Source organism: Phoenix dactylifera, chromosome 1, assembly GCF_009389715.1.
Source record: "Phoenix dactylifera cultivar Barhee BC4 chromosome 1, palm_55x_up_171113_PBpolish2nd_filt_p, whole genome shotgun sequence".
Taxonomy (NCBI): Eukaryota; Viridiplantae; Streptophyta; class Magnoliopsida; order Arecales; family Arecaceae; genus Phoenix; species Phoenix dactylifera.
Genome location: NC_052392.1, coordinates 27582145 through 27608360, shown reverse-complemented (window position 1 = coordinate 27608360; position 26216 = coordinate 27582145). Strand labels below are relative to the sequence as shown.

The window sequence follows — 26216 nt, the reverse complement described above, 5'->3', positions numbered from 1 at the left end:
TTAGCTACAGTCCAATAAAATCCATCCTATTTGGGTTAGTATGGGTTGGCTCGAGTACAACGGTATAATATATTAGAAATAAATATCAGCCCTAAAAGAAGCGGTAGCAATTAATTTTCGTCACTCAAGTAACTTTTTGAATAAATTTAAAAAATTAGAAAAAAATGGTAAAGTCACGATCACTTCGCATATCCGGCGCTAGCACATGCTTTTATTCCTTCTCCGCTCGCAATAGGTGGCCTCTCGCTCTTTTCTCTCATAAAATCGCGACCGCGTATTTTATTCCTTCTCCGCTCGCAAAACTGTCACTCGCCTGCTTCCAAAAACCCTAATGCCGCCTTCCGTCCTCCAAAAACCCTAGGCTGGCGTCGGCGGAGATGGCAGTGACACGCCGAATCCGCGGAGATCGGCGAGAATCTAGACCCTAGATGCGAGACCTCGTTCGTGCGGTACGATCCCTTTCAAGGTAGATTTGTTCCCAACCAAACCCACTGGCAATGGAGAGCGACATGGCGATGGCCCGAGGCAGTGATCCCGTTGAGACCCCGGAGGGCGGGGCTTCCGAGATCACGGGAGAGGACGGCGTGGCGGTGAGGTCGCCGTGGAGGAAGCCGGCGGCGCCGCCCGTTGCGGCGGCGGAGGGTAGGAGGGCCGAGGGCCCGGTGATGGGGGCGGAGTCGTGGCCGGCGCTCACGGATGCCAGGACGAAGGCTGATTATGATGCTGCTGTGACGAGGCTGGCTCCGTCACCTGTGCCTCCACCGGCGGCGGCGTCCCCGGCGGGGACTGTGGGTCCGGTTCCAAGTAACGGGTCACCACTGCCACCGCCTCTTCCGTTTCAGGTCAGTTTTTTGGGACTCGTTCTTGAGGTGATGAAATGAATAGTCATCATCAGTTAAAAAGAATCGATTTTGGGTGACGGCTTTCTGGTTTGAACTTTGGTTTCTTCAATCGAATCCCATTCTGCTGTTTGTGAAAGAAAAGATTAATTGGGAGTTCTCGAGTGATGAGGATGAAAGGAAAGAGATTTAAGAAACTATAGATTAAATTAAACATGAGTCTTATATTCAGGATTCTAATCACTGATGGGGTTCTCAACGTGTCGGTGACTCGATGCTTGCTAGTGTTTATGTTTAATTCTATTTATATGTTCTTGTTTTGTCTCACCGTATGATACACTGCTGAAAGCAGCCTATCTAAAATTTTGATTTCCTGATGAAAGAAAATTTTCCCTTCTCGATTTCCTTGCTTAGTGTTCTCAACCCTAGATGCAGTTGGAACACAGTATATCACTCCTTCGTGTCCATATTCGTGTTCATCTTGTTGAATGTGCCAATATATAGATAAAAATTACTGGAACTCTTTATAGGCAATTTTATACTTGGAAAGTTATTTTTTTTACCCCACATCAGAAGCTGGGATTTATATTCTTTTGGTGTTGCTCATTACTGATTTGTGAATTTAGCTATTGGCTTAGCCGGGCTACCCTGAATTGTGAACCTGGAATTTTCTTCTACGGTCCTTTCTTTTTGCTGGTTCTCGAGAAAGGTATATAGTTTTTCATTTCTTTGTTGTTATATAGCCTGTTTCCCATATAAGTGAGAGAATATCTGTGCGAGTCTGAAGTCAGACTGCAAATTGTTAATTGTCTAAATAACTGCTAATAAGTTGGTCAAAGCTTACAACTGTTTCCGCTGGAACTAGGTTCTTATTTCATTGGCTTTTGTGTTATGATTCATGATCATGCATGCAGGGGGATGACATGAACTTAGTATTGCTATATTTTATCACTTTGCCATGCTCCTTAGTTTCATGAATTATGATCATAAATGCATTGAATTGATGTCAATTACTAAGATACTCTTTCACACCATATAATTACATCAGTGCATCTTATGGTTACTGATGCGCATGCATGTGAAGGACAAAGACACTGTTTCAACCCAATATTCATTCAATAGAGGGATATATTACCGTCTTAATTTATATGAATTCTGAAATCTTATGTATCTCTTTCTTTTGAATTTCTTTATGTGAGGTTTGTTTTGTTCTGTTGTCTTTCATCTCAGTTCTAATGCTAATAGGCATAACATGCAATCCATAATTTTTTTTTTCTTTTAATTTTTAATCATTGATAAATTTTTACTTCAGTTTATTTAAATGATTATGTTTGTTAGTTAATGGTAATGATTAAGCTGGGAGATATAATAGTCATTAAGGGTGTGGTGATTGGGAAGGTAGTGAAGGAACATGCGAAGACATTTATCTGCACCTTCATGGAAGGCATATAAGTAGAACCTTGTAAGTCAGCTTTATAGTTGATTAAAAAAAAGAAAATACTATACTTACAAGTGTGTGAATATTCAAAAAGTTGCAAGTTCATGAAGTTGATTTTTTGTCTGTTTTTTTAGCATTACACTATTAAATATTTTTGTTGCAAGAATGTTATGCAAGAAGATATGTAAGTATGTTATAAGCATATGGTGCCTTAGAAATTAGATGCTGAGATGAATAACTAATAACAGTTAGAAAAGAGTGAATTAGTAAAAGGTTAAGAGAGGTAAGAGCATGGTCTGCCGAACTAGTCTGTACCGGCCGGTTCGGCCCGATACAGACCGGTCCGGCCTGGAACGGGTACTTGAACAGTGTGGATACCGGTTCCAGCTATTTTCGGGCTGGTACCGGCCGGTACGCATGCATACCGGCTGCGTACCGGTCCGTACCGGTGCGAACCGGTCGATTTGCACCAGTACCAATTTTTTTTTTTTACCTACAGTGCGTGCTGTGGATTTTAAACCACAGCGCGCGCACTGTGGCGTGGGAGCGGGCCATGCGCTCCCTCGGGACAGAGCGCCCCGCATGGACGCGGGGCCGCACGCCCGTGCATGGTTCCTCCCGCGCGCGGCACGATTTGACGGCGCACAGGCGCGATTCCTGCGGGCTAGCTCATCCCCGCGGGGTAGTGCGTGTGCCATAAATGCCACAGTGGCCAGCCCTGGCGCGGATGTGGTAGAAAAATAAACTTATGTTTCTGCCACGTCCGTGTGCGGATGCGGACGCGAACCAAAAAAAAAATCTTTTTCCATGCGTGTTCGTGAACCAAAAAAATATATACGAACCGGTCCGGTAGGCAACCGGTACGCCTACCGGTTCAGTGTATCTTGGATAAGAGTATACTGTTGAAAATATCTTTGGAATTTTTATTGAACAATTATGTAGTCAAAGTCCCACAAACTAAATACAAACGTATCTAAGATTTTGATGTCAAACTCTATGCCTAGTAAAGCTAGGAAGGATACTTTTAGCATCTAGATGCTCGCTAGATGCAACAAGAGTGTATGATAAGTGTGAGAAAAATCTGCCTCAGATGGTTTGAGCAGCTGATGGACTGAAATACGTTGCAAAGTTCTTGATTGTTGTCAAGAGGGTTTACAGGATGAAACATTAAAACAAAAGGAGTGGAAGACTGAAAATGAGTTAGATTATAGAAGAAAGAAATGATGAGCAGCAGGGCAAGAGCAAAAATGCGAAAATAAGAGGCCATTTCCTTGATTTTGATGATTGACTGCTTTAGATTTTTCATATTATGTCCAGAACACTTATTTTTAGAATGTAAAGAGGTTCATGTTACTAATGCTTAGGATTTGAAAATCCTAAAGGCAGGAATTCTGAAAGGGGGAGTACTTTTATGTAGGCTTCGCATGCACTACTATAAGGATCTTAGCATTCATAATTGATCCTTGAATTGGATTAAATGGCCGTTCGCAATTCTGCTCTGATACCCAAGTCAGGATGTATTTAGATCATATATTCACTTGGATCATAAGATCTGTTCGTGGTTTCCAAGATCCAATTCTGGATAATCTTGCTACATATTGAAGCAATTAGAACATCCATCTTTCTATAATCCATTTAATATCTTGGACTCTTAGAATGACCAAAGCATCGTTCATAACCTTTCAGACCATAAAATTTAGCAATCTTTCAAGTGATTTCAGCTTTCAAAGTAAAGAAAAAGAAACTTAATTGGGAGTTAAGTAAGATCTAGAGGTAAAGTTTCCTATGTTTGCAACCATTTCTAAAACCATGATTCCTTTTATTGTACAAGCTTATACTAAACAAGAGTTGAGTTGATGCATCTGCAGGAGCAAATCTTGCTTCGCTGGTTATACTAAAATTAGGATGTAGTTAGTTTGTAAAGACAAGAATACACATATCAGGATGTTGTACAAAGTTCAACTAATGGATATGGAGAGGAAAAAACTTTGTTCATCAGGAGCCAAAATAATGGGGGAGATGATATATCAAGTCTAATAAAGCCCATCCTTACATGCAATTTTTTTTCCCTGAGTCAAATTAAGATATCTTCTATGGTGGTAAAAATTACATCATATAACTAAGCATGGTGTTTGTGTCTTGGAGTTGTCGAAGATGGGCTCATGATTGTTGAAAAATGATTGTCCTTAAATGATGGCTTCTTACCTTTAGTTCGTTTAAAATTACAGTTTGATCATGTTTCTTGCTTTGGATATTGGTCTATCTTTTTTTTGAATGTTTAAAGGAATCAAAAGGACTATGCAGTCGATGATCCAATCTAAACCCTTTTGCAGTTTATGATACAACCTGATCCTGACAACATTTTTCACACGTACGACTTTTCCTTTTTTGTGGTCAAATATATGAATTTTGAGAAGAACCATGAGATGAGGAATCCTCATTTAGAAAGGAAATCAAAGAAACGTTTAAACGGAGCAGTTGGTAAAGGATACCTGTTTGTTGTACCAAAAAAAAAGATTCTTGCTTGAAAGGAGTCCAAGAGAGGTATATTCTTATAACCATGGTTCGCCGTACCGGCTCGAACTGGGTGGTACAGGACGTACCATAATGTGCCAGTTCGGGCGATACGAGATGTACCATACTGTACCGATATCTGGTATGGGTGGCATACCGATACTCGGTATCCCGAAAAGATTTCGTATTGTACCTTACCGATGCAGTGCTAGTGTGGCACTAGTACAGGATCTGGTTCCGAGGCGATGAACCTTGCTTGTAACTAATCAAGAATGGATGACAGAGTTGTGAAAAAAGCTCATGTGTCTATCTCCCCTTTGAGTATCCTTTTGCTTGTGAGAAACATCAGTAGTAAATTTTGAGGGCTTGCTAATTTTTTTGGGACTTCAAGCAGCTTGCTCCTGATAAATCATAGCCGTCCATCACCTTAAGCAGTTAGGGTCCTACAATATTTTTAGTTTGTATATTCTTTTCTTTGCTATCTCTTCTATGTGATTCCATTTTGTTTTTTTTTGTATGGTTTTCGATTTCATTTAGTTACTAGTGATGAATGGGAAGAAAAAATATGAAAAATTTATTCTCGTTCTTTTCTCTCCCACATGAATCTGTGGATGGAAGTGAGAGGAGTTAGTTCTTAGATGTGAGCTTTTTGGTGGTGGGATTCTACTAAGAATCATCTGTTTCTTAACACTTCTCTCTTCTCTGGCATACCATTTTTCTTAATTTCTGGATTGAAATATGTCTCTGACCTTACTTTTAATAGTTTGACCCTACGCTAACTTTTGTCCTTTTGACCCCAGTCCCTAGTTCCTGAAGTGTCCAATCTTACTCTCTCAAATCTTAAACCTGATACCTGCACCCTTTCTTTGGAAATGTTACTAACAGCATACCTTAAATTTTACCTCAAAATCCATACCTTTTTATCTTTTCCTTCTTTCTCTTAGAAAATTAGTCTTGCTTGTTCACTAGTAACAAAATTTCAAATATTGAACATAAGGGATAGCAAGCTAGTATTTCACACCTAAGCAACCTGAAGCCCTTTAATTCCCTCATCCAACTGTAGATCCATATCCTTAGGTTCACCTTCTTCATGATTATTTTGCATTGATTTCCTAACTATTTTACAATTTTATCTAAAACCTACAACTGAGCTGAAGTTTCCAGCAACCTATAGGCCTAACCTTATCCTAAACCTTAGTGGATCCTGTCCTCTTCAGGTATATTATGCATCGGTAAGGCATTTTGTATTTCAGCATTGGATTTATGTTGAAAGAGAGCACTTACAAATAATGCCAGATGATGCAAAAGACATTTTGTTTTGCTTATGGTAAGACAATTCTTATTGACCAATGCTTTTTGTTGGTGAGCATCAAAGTGATATATTATCCGCATCGCATTGTGATTTTGCCAAGGTCCACATAATTTATTTATTGGATAAATACATATCTGAGGAAGCGATACAATTTTCACAGTCGTCAAGTGTGCTTGGAGTTGCATTTAAAATGCTCTTAAATTTTGTAAAAGTGATTTCATGTGACCACCATGCAAATAATAATAACTTTTGAGGAGTAAATGTGCAACACAACATATTTCAAGGGGTATATATATATATTCAAAAATCCATATTAAAAATTGTTCCCCAATTTTCTGAAAAAATTACAAACCATATTGAGAATTTTTTTGAATACTCTTCTTCGCTATTATACCTCAACATTCTTCAATCTTCCATCTCTCTTATAATTCTTGAAAGTTGTAACTCTCCCTTTAAATTACCAAGGGTATTCTTGCCTTTGTAGGTTAACTGCTGAACCTTGACTTGTAAGACTCTTACATGGATTCTATTAATATCCCTTTTTGTGTGAAGAATAAGGAAATGTGTTGATAATTTTTTTTGAGTAGTATGATTGGGATATCGGTATGAAATGATCTCTATCATATTATCATGCCTTGAGACCAGTATTGAGAAACAAGTAGAATACTCAAGTATTAAATAAAGAGGAAAAGTGTGGAAAGAAATCCACCATTAACAGAATAGCTGTAAGAGAAAAATGCTCAAATAACTTGTAAGACTCTTACATGGGTTCTGTTAACGATCTTTTTTTGAGAAGAATAAGGAAATGTGTTGATAAAATTTTTTGAGAAGTATGATAGGGACATCAGCATGGAGGGATTTCTATCATATTATCATGGTTTGAGACTGATGATGAGAAACAAGTAGAGTGCTCAAGTATTAATTAAAGAGGAAATGCATAGAAAGAAAGCCGCCATTAACAGAATAGATGTCAGAGAAAAAGGCTCAAATAACTTTGAAATCTGATTGCAAAGCTTCTCCTCCTTTTAGGCTATCTATTCCCCTTTTTGTAAAAAAATTTGCTTTGGTATAATACTGCAGATGGGCTTCTCATGTTGTGTCAATTTATATTGAGAATCTGCTATTGCAAAGAAAAAATCGTAGGGTCAGATTTTATTTTATTTAGGGGTCAACCTTGATGGCTAATTATTCATATCAAAATCCATCATTTTTCGTAACATTCTTGTGTTCTCATATGCTTGTTTTTAAGTTCATGACATGCCCTTGTTGATGATTTGAAGAGATGTGACAATTGGAAGTTGACTGTCAGATCCAAGTTTAGCTTCGTGTCTAAGCTACCACAAGGGAAATTTAATGTTGTACAAGTTTTTGTTTGGGGACAATGAGCATAGTAGAATAGTTTTGGTTGAGTATATATATACTTTACCACTGAAAAAGTTAGTGCCAACCTTTTATTCAAGTCCAAGATGATGGATAAGCTATCGATGCTTTTATTTTTTTAAAAACTTCCAGTAATAGTTTAGGGTTGCCACTACAACCTGCAGATCCATACTTGGCAGGGACCCTAGCCTGACCCAATCGGAATGCATATGCCTGCCTATGGGTTGTGTTTGGATCCAAAGATAGACCTTGTAATATTTGGGCCAGATCCTGATCTACTAAAATTTTATCTGACCAGAAACCTACCTGCCCAACCTGATCACAAACCTAAATTTTTTTGATCATGTTGTTCTTGTTGTTTTGCACCCTCATAGGCCATGCCCTTAGGCCGATTTTGTCAGTGGGACATGTATAAGCAAGTTAAGGGTCTTTAACTATGTCAACATGGACCTTTATTGTACATTTAACACTTCTTCATGCATATCCAATCAGGCTTCCTGATCAACATCTATAATATAATCCAGGTTGTAATCCTGCTGGATCTAGAGTATTTGCTGGAGAGAGAACATGGGGGCGGGCGGGCAGGATGGCCTAGGTGCAGGAGATGGAAGGTCACAGGGCTCAATTCTTGCAGGTGGAGAAAAAAGACCTCAAGAGGTCCCTCTTTTTTTTATAAATAATCCTTGCAGGAACGGGCCATGACCCCCTGCTCTCTCGATCTTGCCTCTCCTGCGCCCTCTTTTCCTCTCTGCTCCCCACGCTCTTACCCTGCATATCCTCATGGATCCAGAGGGATTTTGCCAAATAGGCCCTAAAAATTATAACTGGAAACAAATTCAATGGTAGACAACTAAGTTTATACATATTCCTAGTTTCCTAAACTTAGACAACTTTAATTACACTACCGAAGTTGCCCATGTCTAAAGACCTTAATGACCTTTTTTTGTGGAATAAAAGAATTAACTGCTTCTGCATGTTTTCTGGTTCTGTTTTGGATGACTCCCTGCTCTGAGGACATTTCTCTGTTCTTTCTGCTACTGATTTGTTTGGTGGTATGGGTAGTATGGTTTTGCTTTCAAATTTTGATGCAAGGATTTCTCTGATACGCCCTGGTTTGCTGTGGATTCTGAGGCATTATTTTCTTGATGAATATGGTAAAATGACAAATTTAGATTTTGCATCTGGTTGTTAATGTGAGCAGCAGTGAAATTTCATGATTATATGGTATCGAGATAATCCAAACTCACAGTTTTCAGATCGCAGAGTTGTATTAGGTCCTAAACTCCATATCCTTGCAATCTGGATCGTGGATTAGTTAGATCAAATGATTGTTATTTTCAATTTCACCTAAAAACAAGAAGCAGCAAGTGTTTAGATTTGTTTTTTCCGTTTTAAATTTTCTTTATTCTCTTCTTGTACTTGGCAATTATCAACATTTTTGTAATCACAGTTATCTTTATTCTCCACCTCTTTATTTGAAAATGTAAAATCATGAAATCAATAAGATTGTTACAATCTAATTCTGTCCTACTTTTCTGGAGAAAATCTAGATGATGCACTGGGCAAGATGAATGGTAGGCAACCTATGAGTTAACACTTCCTGAGAGGTGATCGGGTAGTGGGCTCAGATGTACTTAATTGACATGAATAAATGAGCAATTTTTCTGGGGAATCTCCATAGTCTCAGAGAACATAAGGGTTGGTCTTAAAGGAGTTTAAGAACCACCTCAACCATGAATTGTGGAGACTGGCTAAGGAAAATCATTTCCTGGGTAATTTTTTTTTGATGATATGGTAAAGATATTATAGTAATCCATGAAATCTTAATCATTGCCACCTTCTAAAGATGACGATATACTGGGTTTTCTTTAGTTTTGAATTTTCTCATTACTTCAACGACACCTTATTTATTTCATGGGCAGCAGTTGCTTGTTATTTAGTAGAAATTTTGGTACACAATGCTTATTGGATTGTTCTTTTTCAGGGATCAATTGGAATGCGTAAATCTGATGGATTTGGAAGAGGTAATTCTTCCAATAGGCATCATCCAGTGCACCCTCATAAACATGGTCCCAAGCGAAATGCCCCTTCAAATGGTGTGCCACCATTTCCTGTCCCCCTGCCATACCACCAACAACCAGGTCAACCGATGTTATACCCTATCGTGCCACCTCCACCTCTGGTGGTTCATGAGTATGCCTATCAGTCGTGCCCTGCACCGTTTCCTAATGGTGAACCACATATTGCAAAGCCTGGATGTGAAACTCCCTTGCCGGCTTTTACTCCAGCTGGCCATGCTGGAGGAAATGATGGTAGCAGAAATTTCCATCCGCCACCCCGTGGAGATCCAAATGCTTGGCGCCCCAGTGCCAGCAATTTTGGCAGCAGACCAAATAATGGTCATGAGCCTGGTAGCCATTTCAACCAGACATGGCATAATCAACGGAATCCAAGAGAGAAGATAAATATGCCACGTGGTATTGGACCCAGGACTTTCATCAGGCCAGTTCCACAATTTTTTGGTCTAGCTCCAGGGTTTATTAGTGGACCTCGTTATCCTGGTAATGCCTTAAATATTATGAATTCCATTTGAGGTCTCCTGTTCTTCCTTATCATAAATTAATAATGCTCGAAATGCAGGTCCTGCTCCTCCGATGTATTATGTTCCTGCTGCTCCTCTGGAGATGATGAGGGGTCCTCGTTTTTTTTCACATCCTCCCCCTCCTACATATCCTGTTGTGACACAAGAGCCACTAGACTTGAGAGCTAACATAGTAAAACAAATCGAGTACTATTTCAGGTACATAATTTTAGTTGATGCTGCATTTGTTCTTTAAGCCTAGATGCAATTAGTCCTTGCAGTTTTTCATTCACAATCATCACAAGGAGAAAACATATTCATTGTTGCAATTCTGGGTTCTCTCAGTCACGAGCATGCACGACCTTTTGTTTGGATCCATGAGTCGGTTATTTAACATCTATGTGACCTTGAATTCATTAAAGCGTTCCAATTTTGTCAATTAGAATGAAATAAGTTCGTCATTTTATACTGAAAGTGATTTATTTTATCCAATATGGGACATTATTCTGCTTGTAAAAGGAAGTCTGCAAACTGTCTTTAACCAACTTGCTTTCACTTTATGTACCCACACATGGATGGATAGATTTAGATACAGAGGTAAATAGATGGATGGACATATGCTTATATACTATTTATATATGCATGTATGTACATACATGGATATACATACACACATATGTACATATATATATATATATATATATATATATATATATATATATTGCTGTTTCACTGTTTTAGCTATAATAGTAATCATCCTTATTGCAGTGATGAGAATTTGCAGAAGGACCATTACTTGATATCTTTACTGGATGAACAGGGATGGGTTTCTATATCTAAAATCGCGGACTTTAATAGGGTATGCTGTATCTTGATGCTAATTGTGTTCTCAGAGTTAAATAGTTGTGCTTTTTTCATTTTTTAATGGATATTCATTTGTTATTGGTTGAGAAAAATATTACCTAACAGATTTCAATGTTTGACGTCACAGGTTAGAAAAATGACAACAAACATATCCTTGATTCTGGATGCTTTGCGGAGTTCAGAGTTGATAGAAATTGAGGTTATTATCTCTTACGAGTTGTCGGATAATATAACCATTCCAATTTATATTTGTTTGTGCTTGTGATATCTACTACATGTTAACGTTTAAATGTTATTTGCCATTCTATAGATTGTCATGTCTTTTTCGTTTTAAATATTAATTTATAGGATGACAAGATAAGAAGGCGAAATGACTGGTCAAAATGGATTCCGGCATTAGCTCAGCAGGCAGTTTCAACAAAATCTCAGCCTACAGAGGGCCAATCTCCTGTCAGCATGGAAAAAGATGACAATAATGGAAGTAGTAATGTTGGCATCTCTGTTGAGAATAATGGTGGCCAAACTACATGTGAAGATGAAGATGAGTGTTTGCCTTCATTGAATGATTATTCTAAGGCAGAAGTTAAGAATAATATGGAATGTAACATGGTGAAGCTGTTAACTGTTTGTGAATCAATAGCATGCAACAGAGATGGTGAGGAAGGGAGCAAAGAATTAGCATCCGGACCATTTTTGGACACTAAACAAGGAGAACCTTGTAGTGAATGTAGCTGTGTGTTAGACAAGGATTCTGTCAGCAGCATTTCTGATGTTAAGTATAGCAGCATTGATATTTCTGTTAGCTCTGTAAGCTCACAGGAAAAAATCAATCTTTCCAGTAGTGGTAATCCTGACCTTCAGAAAGTAAACACGAGGTCAAATAGGAGACCTGACATGCCTAGTCTAGGATGTTTCTCTAATGCTTCTGCAAATAATGTGTCTCCCAGCTTTGCTGGGGAACAAAGCACATTCATGCTTGATGAAGAACTGGAATTAGAGCAGACAACAGGCCAAAAAGGCCATCTCTCGTCAAACAGAAGGTATTAAAATGATTCTTTTACTTTGTTATCTCTTGAGCCTATGGTTACCAGGTTCTCAATTCATTGAATTTAAAATAATCGTTACCTATCTTGTAATCCTGTTGAATGCTCTGAACTCACAAATATAAAAATAATTAGGATCTGAAGATATATGTATGTTATCTGATTGCAGTCATATTCCTAAATCATTGCATGTATTAAATGATAATGATGTTTTGCTTTCTTATTCGTAGTCTGCTCAAGCACATTCTTGATGGCCATGTGCTTGACAAATGTAATTCTTTGGCTTCAACATAACATTTTCATTATCTTCCAATCCAACTAGAGTAGGGAAATCTTGTTTCTTAACATTATAGTTGGTTGATATTGGCCACTTTTCTCATGATAGAGCAAGGAAGATAATAAAGGCATGTGCAACATATTGATTAAATAATGAATATACTATCAGTACCCGGTGGACCAGCTTATTTAAATAGAATACGTGCTCTGCCAATTAAATAAAAAAATCATAAATTTTAACAAGAATAGGAATATGTTTCATTAAAAAATCAACCTCAAGACAGGGTTAGAAGATTTTTACTGTAAGGCTAGTTTGTGAGATGATGTATGTTTTTGGTCTTGGTCCATCACATTTGCACTTGTTTAATAAACAAAGATTATTTCCAATAAGTAAGTAACTTGATACATAAACACTTCAGCTGCCATCTTTTCTTTTTTTCCTTTTTTGGTTTAAAACTAATGATCAATGAGCGAAGAAGGCCTGAAAAAAGATGGTGAATTTGCTTAAGCCATACATAACCATAGATAGTAGGAATTGTTGGTTGATAATCAACAAATGTATATAGAAGAGGTTTATCTAAATTATCGTGTCTTGATCGAATGGCAAAGGTGAGACCCTAGCCTTTTAAGGATGATTGGACAGACACCAATGGCCCTAACCTAAAGTCAACTATGCTTTTGGGCAGTCCCTTCCTCTCTTCTTCCTCCCTTTATCTCCTTCTCTATCATGGTTGTCACTTCCCTGTCTAGCATTGAATCCTTCTTGTTTCACCGTGTCTGGTGGTATTTGCTCATCCACGGGAACCTTGCTGCCTCCATTGTCTTTGACTCATACCTTGAGTTTCTCCTCAATCCACTTGAATCTTTTCAGTTCCTTCACATCAGCCAACCAAATGCGTGTTGCGCTCTCGCTGTTTGGCCTCTACATCTCCCTTCTTCCTTGCTGCACCTCCACCTGTGACCACCACAGAGCTCGACCAATTTTTCTTCTCCTAATCCTATTGACCATCATGCACCAAATCAAGCTGATGTCAACCTATTTGGATTATCTCAGTTGAGCTTGAGCTGGGTCATTGCTTCTTGTCTTGAGCTCAAGTAAGGTCTAGCTCAGCTAGATAATTACCGAGCCAAGCTCAAGCTGAACCCTGTTTGCTTGATCTGAGCTCATTGACACTCCTAATTAACTTGGTTTCAGTGGAATATATGATATTTATGTTGCATTGAGTTCAAGCTACTCAATAAGTAACTATATATATGATGTCTCAAGAGATATTTTTAAGGACATGACAGGTCCTTGTGGGTAAAAGTTATGTCATACTAGTGGTTGGTTGTGAAGGTGGCATCAATAGATTGAGTGAAAAAGGAAGCAGATGGTCATTCATTTATTATCTATTGTTGAAAAGTTTTTTGCACTTATTCAATTTTTCATGACTTCCATGTCTTAGTATAGCACTTAAATGGAGTCTAGATGATAAAAGAAAGGGTTCTTCACCTGTCCTAGTGTCTGTTTTGGCACATATGTTATGAAGCATCTGTTTTGGCACATACGTTATGAAGCGCTATTTTTTTTTTTTGAACGACACATTTTAGTTGGGAACCCTTCAATTCCCTTGCACTTTATTCTCACATGCTCTTCTCTGTTGTTCGAGGGGGTAAACTTTTCCAATCTTGGCTTCTAGTCTTCAAATAAAGTACTTCTTAGTTTATCACTTCAGCAATAGGTGCTATAGGAAAAGAGATTACTGACATGAACTGAGGTGGAATGCTCGAGAGCTTTAGCATTCTATGGGGTATAGGCTTCACCCTTTTGGCTAGATTATCTTCTTTTAATAGTTGCCACAAGAGTCTAGCTTGCAGTTCTAGGTCCGAATGGTTCAAGGCTGTCAAGAGTAACAGGGAGGTTCTCAAACTTAGGGCTTACAATATGCCTTTTTTGACATAGCAAGGTCTTTGTGTGTTAAAATTAAAGGACTCCTCTCTACAGTTTATTCTCAAACATAGAAGTATCAAAAGGTGTTCAATCTGATCTGAGATGGCTTGTCCAAAGATGAGGTTGTCACTAGCAAATTGAAGAATTGCTTTATAACACTGTAAGACATTCGTCATTGATGCCATTTTTGGGTCAACGCTAGTTTAATTCTATTTTGCAACATATATGGTGAAAGTGGTCACCATTTTTAAGGCCTTCACAACTTGCAAAAAACTCATAAAGCATCATAAAGGAAGATAGAAGAGTTAAAAGAGGACTTACTGGCAGATCCATTCAATCTATAGAGGCCGAAAACCCAGAAATGAGTCGATACATCCTTAAACCCCTATTTAGATAATTTTTTATAGTTCAATTTTAGTTGACTTTTTTTCCATTTCTCTTTCAGTGGTTAAGATATAATCTCATGGCTCAGTTCACTCTTTTTTGGATATATCTATAATGAATATTGCTGCTTGTGACTAACTTGTCCTTCATATGCTTCACTAAACCTCATACTTAGCACCTTTGCTATGATATTATGAAATCAGTAAGCTGTGAATCATGATAGTGTTACTGATATTCCAGAAGATTAATTTCAGAGATACTGATTAATGTGATTGTATAGCTAAACGCTTGAATTGATTCTCCTGGACAAAAAGTTAAAGTCTATTAATTTTGTGGATGCACTAGTTAATCACTGTATTTCTGGATGTAAGAAATCGTGCTTTTGTAGGAATACCATAGAGTTTTGACTTTGTAGGAAAGCAACCTTCTGTTATTAGGCCACCAAAATATCTATTTGTAGCATTGCATAAAACAAATATTAGGTGAGCAGTAGCAAGAGTGTCAATGCGAGTGGATCTGGATGCAGGACTAGGGAATTGATAATGATATGAATCATGATATTTATCTAAATAATATTAAAAGTAAAAAAGAATTAAAGGAATCTGGTGCTTGTACAAACCAGTAATGGCATAATTCATTGATATTTTATTGGAAATAAAACAATAAAGAAATTGTTTTTTTGTTGAGAAGAGTACATGCATCTTGAAGTGGCTACATATATAGTTCATGGCTATCAGAAAGGGAAAATATGTCATGTAGATACATCAATTGAAAGGAGACTCAGACTTGGTGTTAGCGGACTGGTAGTTGGTTAATTGGCATCCTAAGAATTCCCATTTGGAGGCTTAGACCATGGATTTAATTCCTGGTGGGACGGCAGGGCATCCTACCATCCTGAGTGTTGGGATGGGATATCATTCTAGGCATTGGGACGAGACTGGTACGGGACGGCACTGTGATAGGGACATCCACTATCCTAGGTTTTGGGATGCAGCATGTCCAAGTCCACTAGAAAGTCAGGACAACCACGTCCCCCTGGATTTGAATCCTTGGCTTAGCCTCCAGATTTCAATGACATGTTTCATGAGCTTATGGCAACTATTAGTGCAAATTGCTTATGTTTTTTCACAAGCTTATCATCTTTAAATGCTAGTGGCAGTAATGACAATTACAAGGAGGAATATTCTATATATGCTTTTTAAAACTGTTATTTCATTTGGATCCCATCTACTTGTACTTAAGTAAAAAGTTATTATATTCTGTTAATATATTTTATTCTTTGCAAAATCCTTTTGTTCTCCCAAATAATATTATTCTGAACAGGATTGATGAGGAGGAGGATGAGATGGATGTTAATGACCAAGATGTGCATAAACTTATAATCGTTACCCAGGTAAGGTTACATTATTGTTCTTGACTTCCATTGCTTCAACCTCCCCCCTGCAGGATTTATTAACTATGTCCTTTTAATGGACTTTTATTTTGAGAAGAAACATCAAATATGATTCCGAGATGGGCGGATTAATACGTACATATCCAGTTATATATATTATCAGGCTGATTTTTGTCAATCAGGGCTATTAGCTATATTTTTTTTGCTGAAGTTTGATTTTTTTTGGGTCCGGTAATTTATTTATCTAACATCTGGTTATTCATGCCTGGGCTTCCATTGGGAAAAAAATATGAAGTCATGATTTCTTAAAATTTCATCGTTTATCAAACAAGATATCAGAAATTGTAGATGAGTGGAAAGTTTTGTTAATTTGACCAATTAGGGATGATCTAAAATGCATTTAAGGATCTAAACTGAAGAAAAACCTTAGTTTTAGGCTATGCTTTAAACTTGCTGCCCCATTTCAGGAAACAGGACAGAATATGTCAAAATTAAAGAGTCCTGCCTAACAAAAGCTGAAATAACTATGCAGTAATTATTAGGGGTTCCTAATGGATGCTAGTGTCCTAATACAGAAACTTTTATGGCAATCTTAAACAGCTTTAATGTTTACTTTAGAAAAATTTCAGATAACAGTGGTGCAGTATGCAGAATTTAAGTACAGGAAGAAGGAGAGTTTAAGAATAATAGCAAGAGAGTTCAAAAACAGCAAGATTAGACTTTAATCTTGGTCACAAGTACCCAGTAATTTAGGCTACACTAAACCAGCTCAGCCAGATGCCAAACATGTAACAATCAAAAGTATATTCAGGTTTGAAACTACCAAATCAGTTCTCAGCACTAAGAGAAAGATTAAGAAAGAGGAGTTGAATCAAAAGGAATGGAAATAGATTTAGAAAGAAAGATAATTTAATAGAAGAGAATGAAAGAGACACAGAGGGGAGTAGCACGGCCGAACCAGTTTACACACTCTAGGACACCTAAAGCAATCCCATAAATAACTAACAGACCACCACCAGCTTCCTATTTTGAGTCTAATTAGGACTTCACTACATCAGAAAGCAAATCCTGTCAAAATCTCCTTGACTACGCAACTAACAAAGGTTTTAAATATTGTGAGATGGGGTCCTCCTAGTTTATCCAAGTGGGTATCTGGATACTCAGGATTGTGGATGTTCCATCCCATCCTAGTCCATTTTCCGACTTATCCTGTCCCAACAGTCAGGATGGTGTCTCGTCTTGATATGGGACCCCCCACCATCCTGCTGGTATTTAAAACCTTGCAGTTAACCAAAGACTTACTAACATTTCCAATTCAGCCAGAATGGTAGTAATCTATTTATATTACAGAAATGCATGAACAGAATAACCCCTAATTAACGTGAAAACTGATTTGAAAGCATAAAGATAAAAATGGAAAGGCTAATTAAGAAGTGTTAAATTTGAGCCGTTGGATGAAATTCCAGCTGCTCATTGTTTGGTAAATGTTCCTAGCAGCAGGGTGAGCCCCTAAAATACCTTGACTATACTTCTAATTCTAGCAACATAAGTTTTTCTTGAAATGATTCTTGTAGCCATTATGCCTTCCTTTAGGTCTTAGCAGCTGATCTTCAATGACCATGGCTTATTTGTACTACTAGATTTTTTTCTATTACAGTAAATTGAAATTTATTGGAACATTTTGCAGCAAAAAAAGTTTTCTTCGGTGAGTTGGGGCTTTGAGAAATTTTTACCTTTTAATTGGGTGCTAAGAAAGGTTTGTAGGTACTTAGTAATTTCCTAGTGCTTGACTAGGATGTTAAAGCTACTGGTTTTACATGGTTTTCCATATATACGCTATTTTGGGTATAGATCAATTATTTATTAAATAACTTCCATCCATTGCTTCAATTGTACCTTCAAGAGAAATATTTCTTGCATTAAAATGTCTCAAGGTTCATCGAGAAAGAAACTATATGAATTAGAGTTGTGACGGATCAGTTCACATACATGAGGGCATTAGGCCTGCTTCAGAATTGTATCCTCCATCTTTTCCCCTTTTTGGTGCCTTCTTCATGTCTTTGAACATTGCTTGTTGATAGTCCATGGCTGGCATTTGCTATATTTATCTTACTACATCACCTTTTGTATCTCCTCTATATACTTGACTCAAATCAGGTACCTCAAATTACTGAGAAAATCGTATTGCCAAATGCTTAGAAGCTTAAAGCCAAGACAATTGTCAACACTTCTCAAGGATAAATTAATAAGAAATATGGATTTGTCATCCAAAAAAGTTGTTAGACCAACAACGAATAAATAACCATCATATTCTTTATTGTGTAACTACTGTGAAGTGTAGAAAATATCAGTTGTTAGTAGGATTAAATGGGTTGGGTCTAGCAGATATTGAATCTAAACTGATGAAAATCCGATCTGAATTCAAGTTAGTCTTTTACTTATTGGATTGATTTGTTTGGATCCATTATTAAATGTTACTGAAATTCTAACATCATTGTTTTTGCAGATATTTTTCCTCAAATAATCTTTGCTATTGACATAATAACCTTATAATGGTGCGGTTATTAATTAAATAACTAGCACAATCATATTTTGAATTTTTTTAATGAATCTATGTTGTTTTCACCTGATAGGAGACTAATGATTCTGGGCCATCATACAAGTTCTAGATTCTAGTTTTTTGACAGTCTGTCTAAACTTTTCTCTAAACAGAGTCTAAACTGAAAAAATAGTGTGTAATAGACTAGCATAAAAAATTTGATGTTAGTGAAAATCTTGTTAATTTATCCCTTATCTATTCAGTTATGCATGCAACTTATGATTGGATTTATCAGGCGATCCATTTAGTTCTAGCCATATCCAAACCTGATCCAGTAGTCTTATTGGTTAGGTTTTAGTGCTCAAAGTCTTTTTTTGAAAATAACAATTCGATCAGGTTGTCAGATTAGACCATTACACTCCTAGCTGTAGAGTTTTTCAGTTGAAAATTCACCTTATTATTTTGGCATAGGACTTATGCAAGTATTGGAACTGAACTTGTCCTTTGAATTCGTCTGTTGGGTTGAACCACATCTAATTCAAAAATGTCTAAGACAAGAAATCAAAGCATGTGGAATGTAATCCACATCTTGATTTAACAGAATGATTTGATTGTGATTCTCCATGTGCCATGTGCTGCATTCGGCGAAATCTAATAACAATAACCATCAAGCCCTGTCTGAACTATTTGGGTTGGCTAAAATCAGATCTGAACCTGCAAATAAAGTGCTCAAGTGTAGCCATGTAGGTCTAAGTTCTATACTTACTAATTTAGGTTGCAAATTAGGTTATTTGTGTGGATGTTAATATTTGTATACCTAATATTGTGCTTTAAAACCAACAAAGAAATTCAGATAGCAGATATTATAACATATTAGTTATTATCTAGAGTAACATGCTTCCTGAAAGGTTGTATGTACTATATATTTTTATGTAAAGTTTTGTTAATAGAGGGTCTATGATATGAATTAAAGCTTATTTGGTTAGTGTACCATGTAGTACATTAAACTTTGTGTAATTGCTAAAATGCTTAAATCCTGGTTAGAACTATAACCTACAAAGTACAAAGTACAAAGTTCTTGGAACTAAAGCAAACTGAAACTTAAAATAGGTTAACTAAATTATAAACCAAAACAAATCCAGCTTCTTGAAGACTGTAAACCTGTGACAGACACCAACTGTTCTTATAATTGGATTATGATCTTTAGGTTACCAAGGTTTCTGATCATGTATCTATTTGATGCTAGGTTCACATCACAACTGATTTGCTTTGCAAGAGGCAATGGATACAACTGTAGAACATCTTTGGCTTATGTACATAAACAAAAGAGGTTGCACCAGTGAAATGAGTGGAAATTGTCTTCTAGATGACTTCAACACCTCTCGAAAAATTGGGTATAAATTAGAAAGAGGTTGCACCAGTGAACTAATGCCCTTGATGCCATGCTTTGAACTGGAGATAAGTGTTCTAATTTTAGCTTTATATTCCTTTTGAAGGCTATTGTTCCATTTGGTTCATTGACCTTAAAGGAAAGTTGTTGGCCATGAAGTCTGGGGATTTGATGAAAAGAAATCCTTGACCTTAAAGTAGTTACTTAATCTAATATTCCATCACATTAAAAGCGATGCTAAAGTTCTGCAGACTCATTATTAAAGGCTTAACATATCACTTATATTTTAACTTCTGATTTGGCTTAACCTCTTCTACTCCCACACCAGCCAGGTGATGGTAAAGTCAACCTTTTATTATATAATAGAAGCTCTATATGTCCTCTAGTTCCAAAACAAATTCTTTTGCTTGACTGCTCATATTTCATATACATGTCATCATGGTACGCCGTACCGATACTGGTAGGCATACCGGTTGCCTACTGGACCAGTACGGTTCCGATTCGGACGCGCGTGCAGACGCACGTGTCCACGTTAATTGCCATTCTGTGCCATTAAATACCCTCCCACGCGGGGCAGCGCGCGGGTGCGAGGAACCGTGTGCGGGTGCGGTTTCCAGCTCGCCGGTGCGGTTCCCACGCGCGAGCCGGTGCGAACCGGTCCGGTACGCAGCCGAAACTGCTAAGCTCCAGCCACATAAGGGCCAGAACCGTTTTTCATAGCCCTACCGGCTAGGGACCAGTCCATGCATGTGATCAAGGTTGGTGGAATTGGTATCGAGATCTATATCGGTTGCCCAACAGTACGGTAAGGTATGCTATTGCAGCATACCGACCAAAGGGAGCCGAAGAGGGAAGGGGATAGGGAGAAGGAAAATGAGAAAAAGAGCGAGAGGGAGAGAAAGGGAAGAGAGAGAGACTGAGGGAGGGCTTTCAATCCCCCTCTCCTTCGGCGTTGCGTAATTGGGGCTCTGCGTTTTGAAATGAAACGAGCTCCGACCCTTTAAATTTTTTTTTTGAATTTTTTAGTGGTAAGAAACTATCCACTTCATTTAAAAAAAATTCAAAAAAAAAATAAAGGGGTCGGAAATCGTGTTTCATATCGAAATAGGGGCTCCACCCTTGTTATGCAGTGCTGGAGGAGAGGGGGCTCGAAAGCCCTCCCTTCCCTCTTTCGGCCTCTCTCTCCCTCCCTCTCCCTCCCTCTCTCTCTTTTGCTCTCCTTCTCCCTCGCTGGTGTCTCGATCTAAGGGGTGGAACCATGCTGGTCCGCGTCAATATGGCTTGATACGCCCTGAACCAGGCAATTCAGGGTGGTGTAGCGAGCCATGCATGTGATTGAGTATTAAAGTATTGTATGCAATTGAGGATTAAAGTATTGCATGCCTCTGCAATACCGGCCTAGCACTGACATTGGCATTGGATCAACTGGGTCATTCCGATACCTAGCAAACATGGGCATACACTGGATCTGCAGCATGTTAAGCATCTGGCACAGGCAGGATAAATTCTACTCAATGCTGACTGGCATGAATGGCAGTATAATATGTATGTGATGCTTAATTATTATGTTTTTAAAATGTTGTATTGCTTTTTCGTAGTCTATTGTTTCAGGTTTGTTATAAGTTCACATTTTTGTTCTCTAGCATAATTTCAATTTCCCATAATATAGCCTTTTTTTTAAAGTGTTCCAGCTGATCTCTATGGGCTTTCTTGTGTTGCACTTTCCTAAATGAGACAACTAGTTTTGGTTGTGTCATTGCTTGTGATTTTTTTTGCTAGAACTGGTTAATTTTATCCATGATTCAACTTTATTCCATCAACTTCTCTTAAAGGAAAAAAATAATGTTGACATTGGACTTGTGGACTACCTAGCTTGCCCTAACCTGAAGCCTTTTGGATAGGCTTGAGCCAAAGGTCTTAGGCCTATCGGGCCAGGTTGGGCCTAGAATATAGGTCCACTTAATAAATGGGCCAGGCTCTCCCGCTTGAGCCCGAAAGCCTTTTGGATGGGTTCGGATTGAAGGTTTTAGGCCCGTTGAGCTAGGTCGAGCCTAGAAAATAGCTTTGTTTAATAAATTGGTTTGTCTCAGGCTTGAGGATTTGACCTTGGCCTAGCCATTTATTTATTTATGTTTAATGTATTTGTAAACTTGATTGACAGTCGTTGTTGATATGTGAGTAATGGGATAACAGACATGTTGTAGGTTGTTAGCAATATTTAATTATTTATATTTATTTTTTAAAATATTTTGAGGCCTTTTAGTAGTTTTAAAAAAATAAAGAATGGTCATGAAACCCAAGGCCTAGGGCGAAGCCCGAAGCCCGAAGCCAAGTGAGAGCTGGGCTCGGGCCAGAAGGTAGCTCCGAAGGCTGGCCGGGCCAAGCCCAGTCCTAAGAAAATTGTGCTGACCTTTGGGCAAACTCGGCCCTGGCCTGGCCCAACACAGCCCATGAACAAGTCTAGTTGACATGATATATGCAAATTTCAACCTTCATGGGTTTAATAATTAACAACAGGGTTTTTATCCATCTATATCACGATGTGCCTCTATATTGACTTATGGATTCATTTTGTCTAACTTCTAAACAGGATATTCGGATAGAACAAGATGATAGAACTGGCTCAAGGGAATCTGAACCTATCTCGAATGAGCTTGCAACTGCCATCAATGATGGCCTTTACTTTTATGAACAGGTTATGCCCTCCTATTGCATACAAAAAAGTATTTACTTGGGGACTTGTCCACCTTGCATGAATGGAATGTCGTATATACGTGATGGTGCATGTGTCTTTATTTTATTTTTTTCAGTTATACAAATACATCTTTGAAGTACTACTACTATCACCATCCGAGAATTAGCTGTTTAAATCCTTCTAAAAATCTTGTTATTAGCAGGAGTTGCGAGCCAAACGATCTAATAATCAAAGAAATAATCATGGAATGGAGATGAAAGATGGTGACTTTAAACCTTCCAGCCTTGGAAATTCATCTCCGAGTTCAAAGGCAAATGTGAACATTGTTGTAAATAATGGCCCGGAAGAGGGTGGACATCTTAATTCCCGGAGACGGCAAAATAAAGGCACCAGCAAGTCGCATTCCTCACATAAACAGCGGTTGTTTCCTGGTAATTTTAGAAATCATGGCAATGGCCGTCACCGCAATGGAATTGTTTCAGAAAGCCCACCAAGCAATTCAGTTGGCTTTTTCTTTGGGTCAACACCACCTGAAAATTGTGGGTGAGTACTTTTCAGTTATTCCAGTTGAATTACTTCACCGTGCTCTGGTTATTTTACATGTTAACCCTGATCTGTATTGTTGATCTTTTGAATTTACTGTTGCAGCCTGATGTTGTCAAAATTGAGTGGGTCTCCTCATGGTATTCTTTCTGGAAGCAGCCCGCCAGTGGGATCAATGCCAAAACCTTTTCCACCTTTTCAGCACCCAAGCCATCAGCTTTTGGAAGAAAATGAATTTAAGCAGCAAAAGTAGATGACTTGGATTTTTTTTGTATATTTTGATACTTTTCATAATTCCACCTCTCATCAAAATTTTCTTCTTACTTTTTATTTTCAAACTGCACCATCAAATCATTCTGATTCTGTTATTTGTTGATGAAGGTACCTGAAGTATCATAAGCGTTGTCTTAATGAACGTAAGAGATTAGGAGTTGGTTGTAGTGAGGTAGGCTATAGCATAAAGGACTTCTGTCAGATACTTATTTCTGAAATGTTCAAAAATATTTCATGTCAGATATTTCAGTTTTGCAAATTTGCTGGTTCTAGTGAGGGCTTTTATATGTAAAGTCGATTTAACAAATTATCTATGCATGACACCTTGTGTTCCTCACTTCAGTCATTCTGACTATTATCTTCAATGTATTCCCGATAACATCGGTTTTGTAGAAAATTTCACCTGAGTGAGTAATGATGTCTATTTATTACACTTATTAATCATTTTTTTAGGCCGTATTCAACTCTTTCCAGTGTCAATTCTTTCATTTTCTGATGCTTGTCCACAACAGTGCATTGACTTCTATTTTTTTGCAAGTTTTAGTCAATTTTCATTTTATATTTGCTAAAAATTAGTTTCTCAAGATATTTCTGTCTCCTATCATTAGTAATAACAAGTATGGTTTAGCCTTTTATCAAAGCACATGGTTTCTATTCTTAATATATGTGTTGTGTGAATCAGCTTTTGCCTTTTATGTGGCAGGAAATGAACACACTTTATCGGTTTTGGTCATATTTTCTGAGAGACATGTTCAACCAATCCATGTATAATGAATTTCGTAAGCTAGCACTGGAAGATGCAGCTGCTAAATATAATTATGGGCTAGAGTGTCTCTTTAGATTTTACAGGTATTTATTTAGCAAGCTTTTGACCTTAAAAAAGATGCTGAAATTGAATGTTGAGTCATGCTCTGTTTAGACATGTTAGTCGACAGTTTTTTAAACTTCATTACTTTCATTTTTCCAGTTATGGCTTGGAGAAGAATTTTAAAGAGGATTTGTATGAAGACTTTGAACAGCTTACGCTTGAATTTTACCATAAAGGCAGTATTTATGGCCTCGAAAAATACTGGTAGTACTTAATGCTAATTTAATTTATTATACTCATTTTTCATATTGCAGGTCTCTTTATTAATTGAATATTTTTTCATACTTCAGCTTCATTATTCTCAACCTTCAGAAATCAAGAAATTTTTCACGTGAACCAATACTATCTTAAAAGAAAACCTTTTCCTTGCACTAGAAAAGTAACTCCTAGCTTGACCCACAGTTCATGTGTAGACTTTTGTAATAACTGTAATATGGAGGCTGCTCCATCCTCGACTGGAGATAATCAGACATAGCTTTTTGATATGGATTTGGCGCACAGATTATATAACCAAATTCTTAGGTCAGGAATTACCACCACCTTTTCAATCATGAGGCTCGGATTTTATATTTCAAATAGAGATGGTAATTCCTGACCTAAGAATTTGGTTATATAATCTGTGCGCCAAATCCATATCAAAAAGCTATGTCTGATTATCTCTGCGTATATATATTTTTTTTCTTTTGCAACCTTAGGAGAGTGCACTACATACTTTTGTCATCAGGTGCTATGTGCTTGAGAGGCTTGTTGGTTGCTTCTACTTGTACCACCTGTAGTCCTCCCTCTATATGTTACTGTTCTGATGGACGGATATAGCCTGCTGCTGTAACTATCAGAACCATTCTGATAATACTCATTTGAGCTTCAGTATTGAACTCTCATGTTAGCCATTTTGGCAGCCATTATTATCTCTGCTACTTTGTTATTCTATCTACTTGGTGTTCATCAGAGTCATTGGATGCACACATTATGCGGTTTTTATTTGATATCATTTCACACACACAGGGTAGTTACATGAGCAAAATAATGTTGGTACAAAATTGTAACTGGGTAGTAGCATGAACAGAGATTGCCACTATGCCATCTTTTTATTTTTTTTTTTCTACTTCTTATGATTTTCTTGTTCATATGGCAGGGCATTTCACCATTTCCGAGAGATGCGGGGCCATAATCGGCCTCTAAAGAAGCACCCAGAGTTGGATAGGCTACTTAGGGAAGAATATCGTAGCTTGGAAAATTTCAAGGCCAAGGAAAAGGTGGAGAAGGCATCAGGGAAAGAATGCAGCAGCAGCAGCAGAAGCGGTGGCTCTAACGATCGAGATAGATCAACCAACTGTTAGTTATGGCTGCAGCATCTGTTCTCTGTGCACGAACCAAGGCATAGGTTGGTGTGAATTTTGGGCTGTTGACATGGAAAACTTTGGTTTGGCTAGGAGGGTTCAGAGTCAGTAGGCTTTTATCTTGTGCAGATTTTGGAGTCCTCTGCCGGTAGTTAAAGGTGGCTGGGTCAGGAATTCTTTTTTCCCTCCATCCCGGATTTGTACATAAGGTAAAGGAATATAAATAATGACTGTATCTGGAATTGTGGAAATGACAAATAAGAGAGCTTGGAATTAGCCATGCTATTTTAAAAAAATTTATGCCCTTACTTCCTTTTGCTTTTCCTAATTAGATTTTGGTAGTAAAATATCCTATCTCTCTCATGTACTCCATGAATATAAGTGAACTAGGGAAGAGTCGTGTAACCAACGGAAGGTTACATGGCGCGGTCTCTGGACTCGACTCTGTCCAAGCGCACGTCTTGTTGATGGTATGAGCGGCTGTTCTTTCGGTGGCTGCACATTACTATTAATAATCAATTGTCATTTGTGTGAATTGAGTTCGATGCTACGAGATCTGGCAGATTTCATTGCTGTGCTTGTAGTTGGAACTTATAGCACGCATGAATAACTAG

The 26216-nt window shown here is 37.8% G+C and overlaps 1 protein-coding gene across 4 annotated transcripts; it reads left to right on the top strand.

Moving 5' to 3' along the window:
* The first annotated feature begins 247 nt into the window (after positions 1 to 247).
* Positions 248 to 25910, top strand: LOC103718344 (la-related protein 1A-like). 4 transcript variants are annotated; one of them, XM_039131002.1, is made up of 15 exons: positions 249 to 842; positions 9468 to 10044; positions 10124 to 10283; positions 10833 to 10923; positions 11056 to 11127; positions 11277 to 11968; positions 15885 to 15954; positions 22474 to 22578; positions 22781 to 23121; positions 23227 to 23370; positions 23503 to 23566; positions 24098 to 24243; positions 24362 to 24466; positions 25398 to 25646; positions 25732 to 25910. In XM_039131002.1, the coding sequence occupies exons 1-14, from the start codon at positions 498 to 500 to the stop codon at positions 25600 to 25602; spliced, it is 3117 nt and encodes a 1038-aa protein (XP_038986930.1). In that variant the 5' UTR covers positions 249 to 497; the 3' UTR covers positions 25603 to 25646; positions 25732 to 25910. The 4 variants fall into 4 exon arrangements, 3 of the variants coding, with proteins under 3 accessions (XP_038986931.1, XP_038986930.1, XP_026664756.2); XM_026808955.2 differs by having other exon boundaries at positions 250 to 842; positions 25398 to 25910; XR_005513715.1 differs by lacking the exons at positions 24362 to 24466; positions 25398 to 25646; positions 25732 to 25910 and having other exon boundaries at positions 248 to 842; positions 23227 to 23392; positions 24098 to 24162.
* Positions 25911 to 26216: the final 306 nt, after the last annotated feature.

Bases quoted from the DNA above. Each gene is read 5' to 3' on its own strand.
- LOC103718344 (XM_039131002.1), top strand. From the start codon at position 498: ATGGAGAGCGACATGGCGATGGCCCGAGGCAGTGATCCCGTTGAGACC. The intron at 10,045-10,123 runs GTAATGCCTTAA...CTCGAAATGCAG, and splicing joins TAGTGGACCTCGTTATCCTG to GTCCTGCTCCTCCGATGTAT. The intron at 15,955-22,473 runs GTAAGGTTACAT...ACTTCTAAACAG, and splicing joins AACTTATAATCGTTACCCAG to GATATTCGGATAGAACAAGA.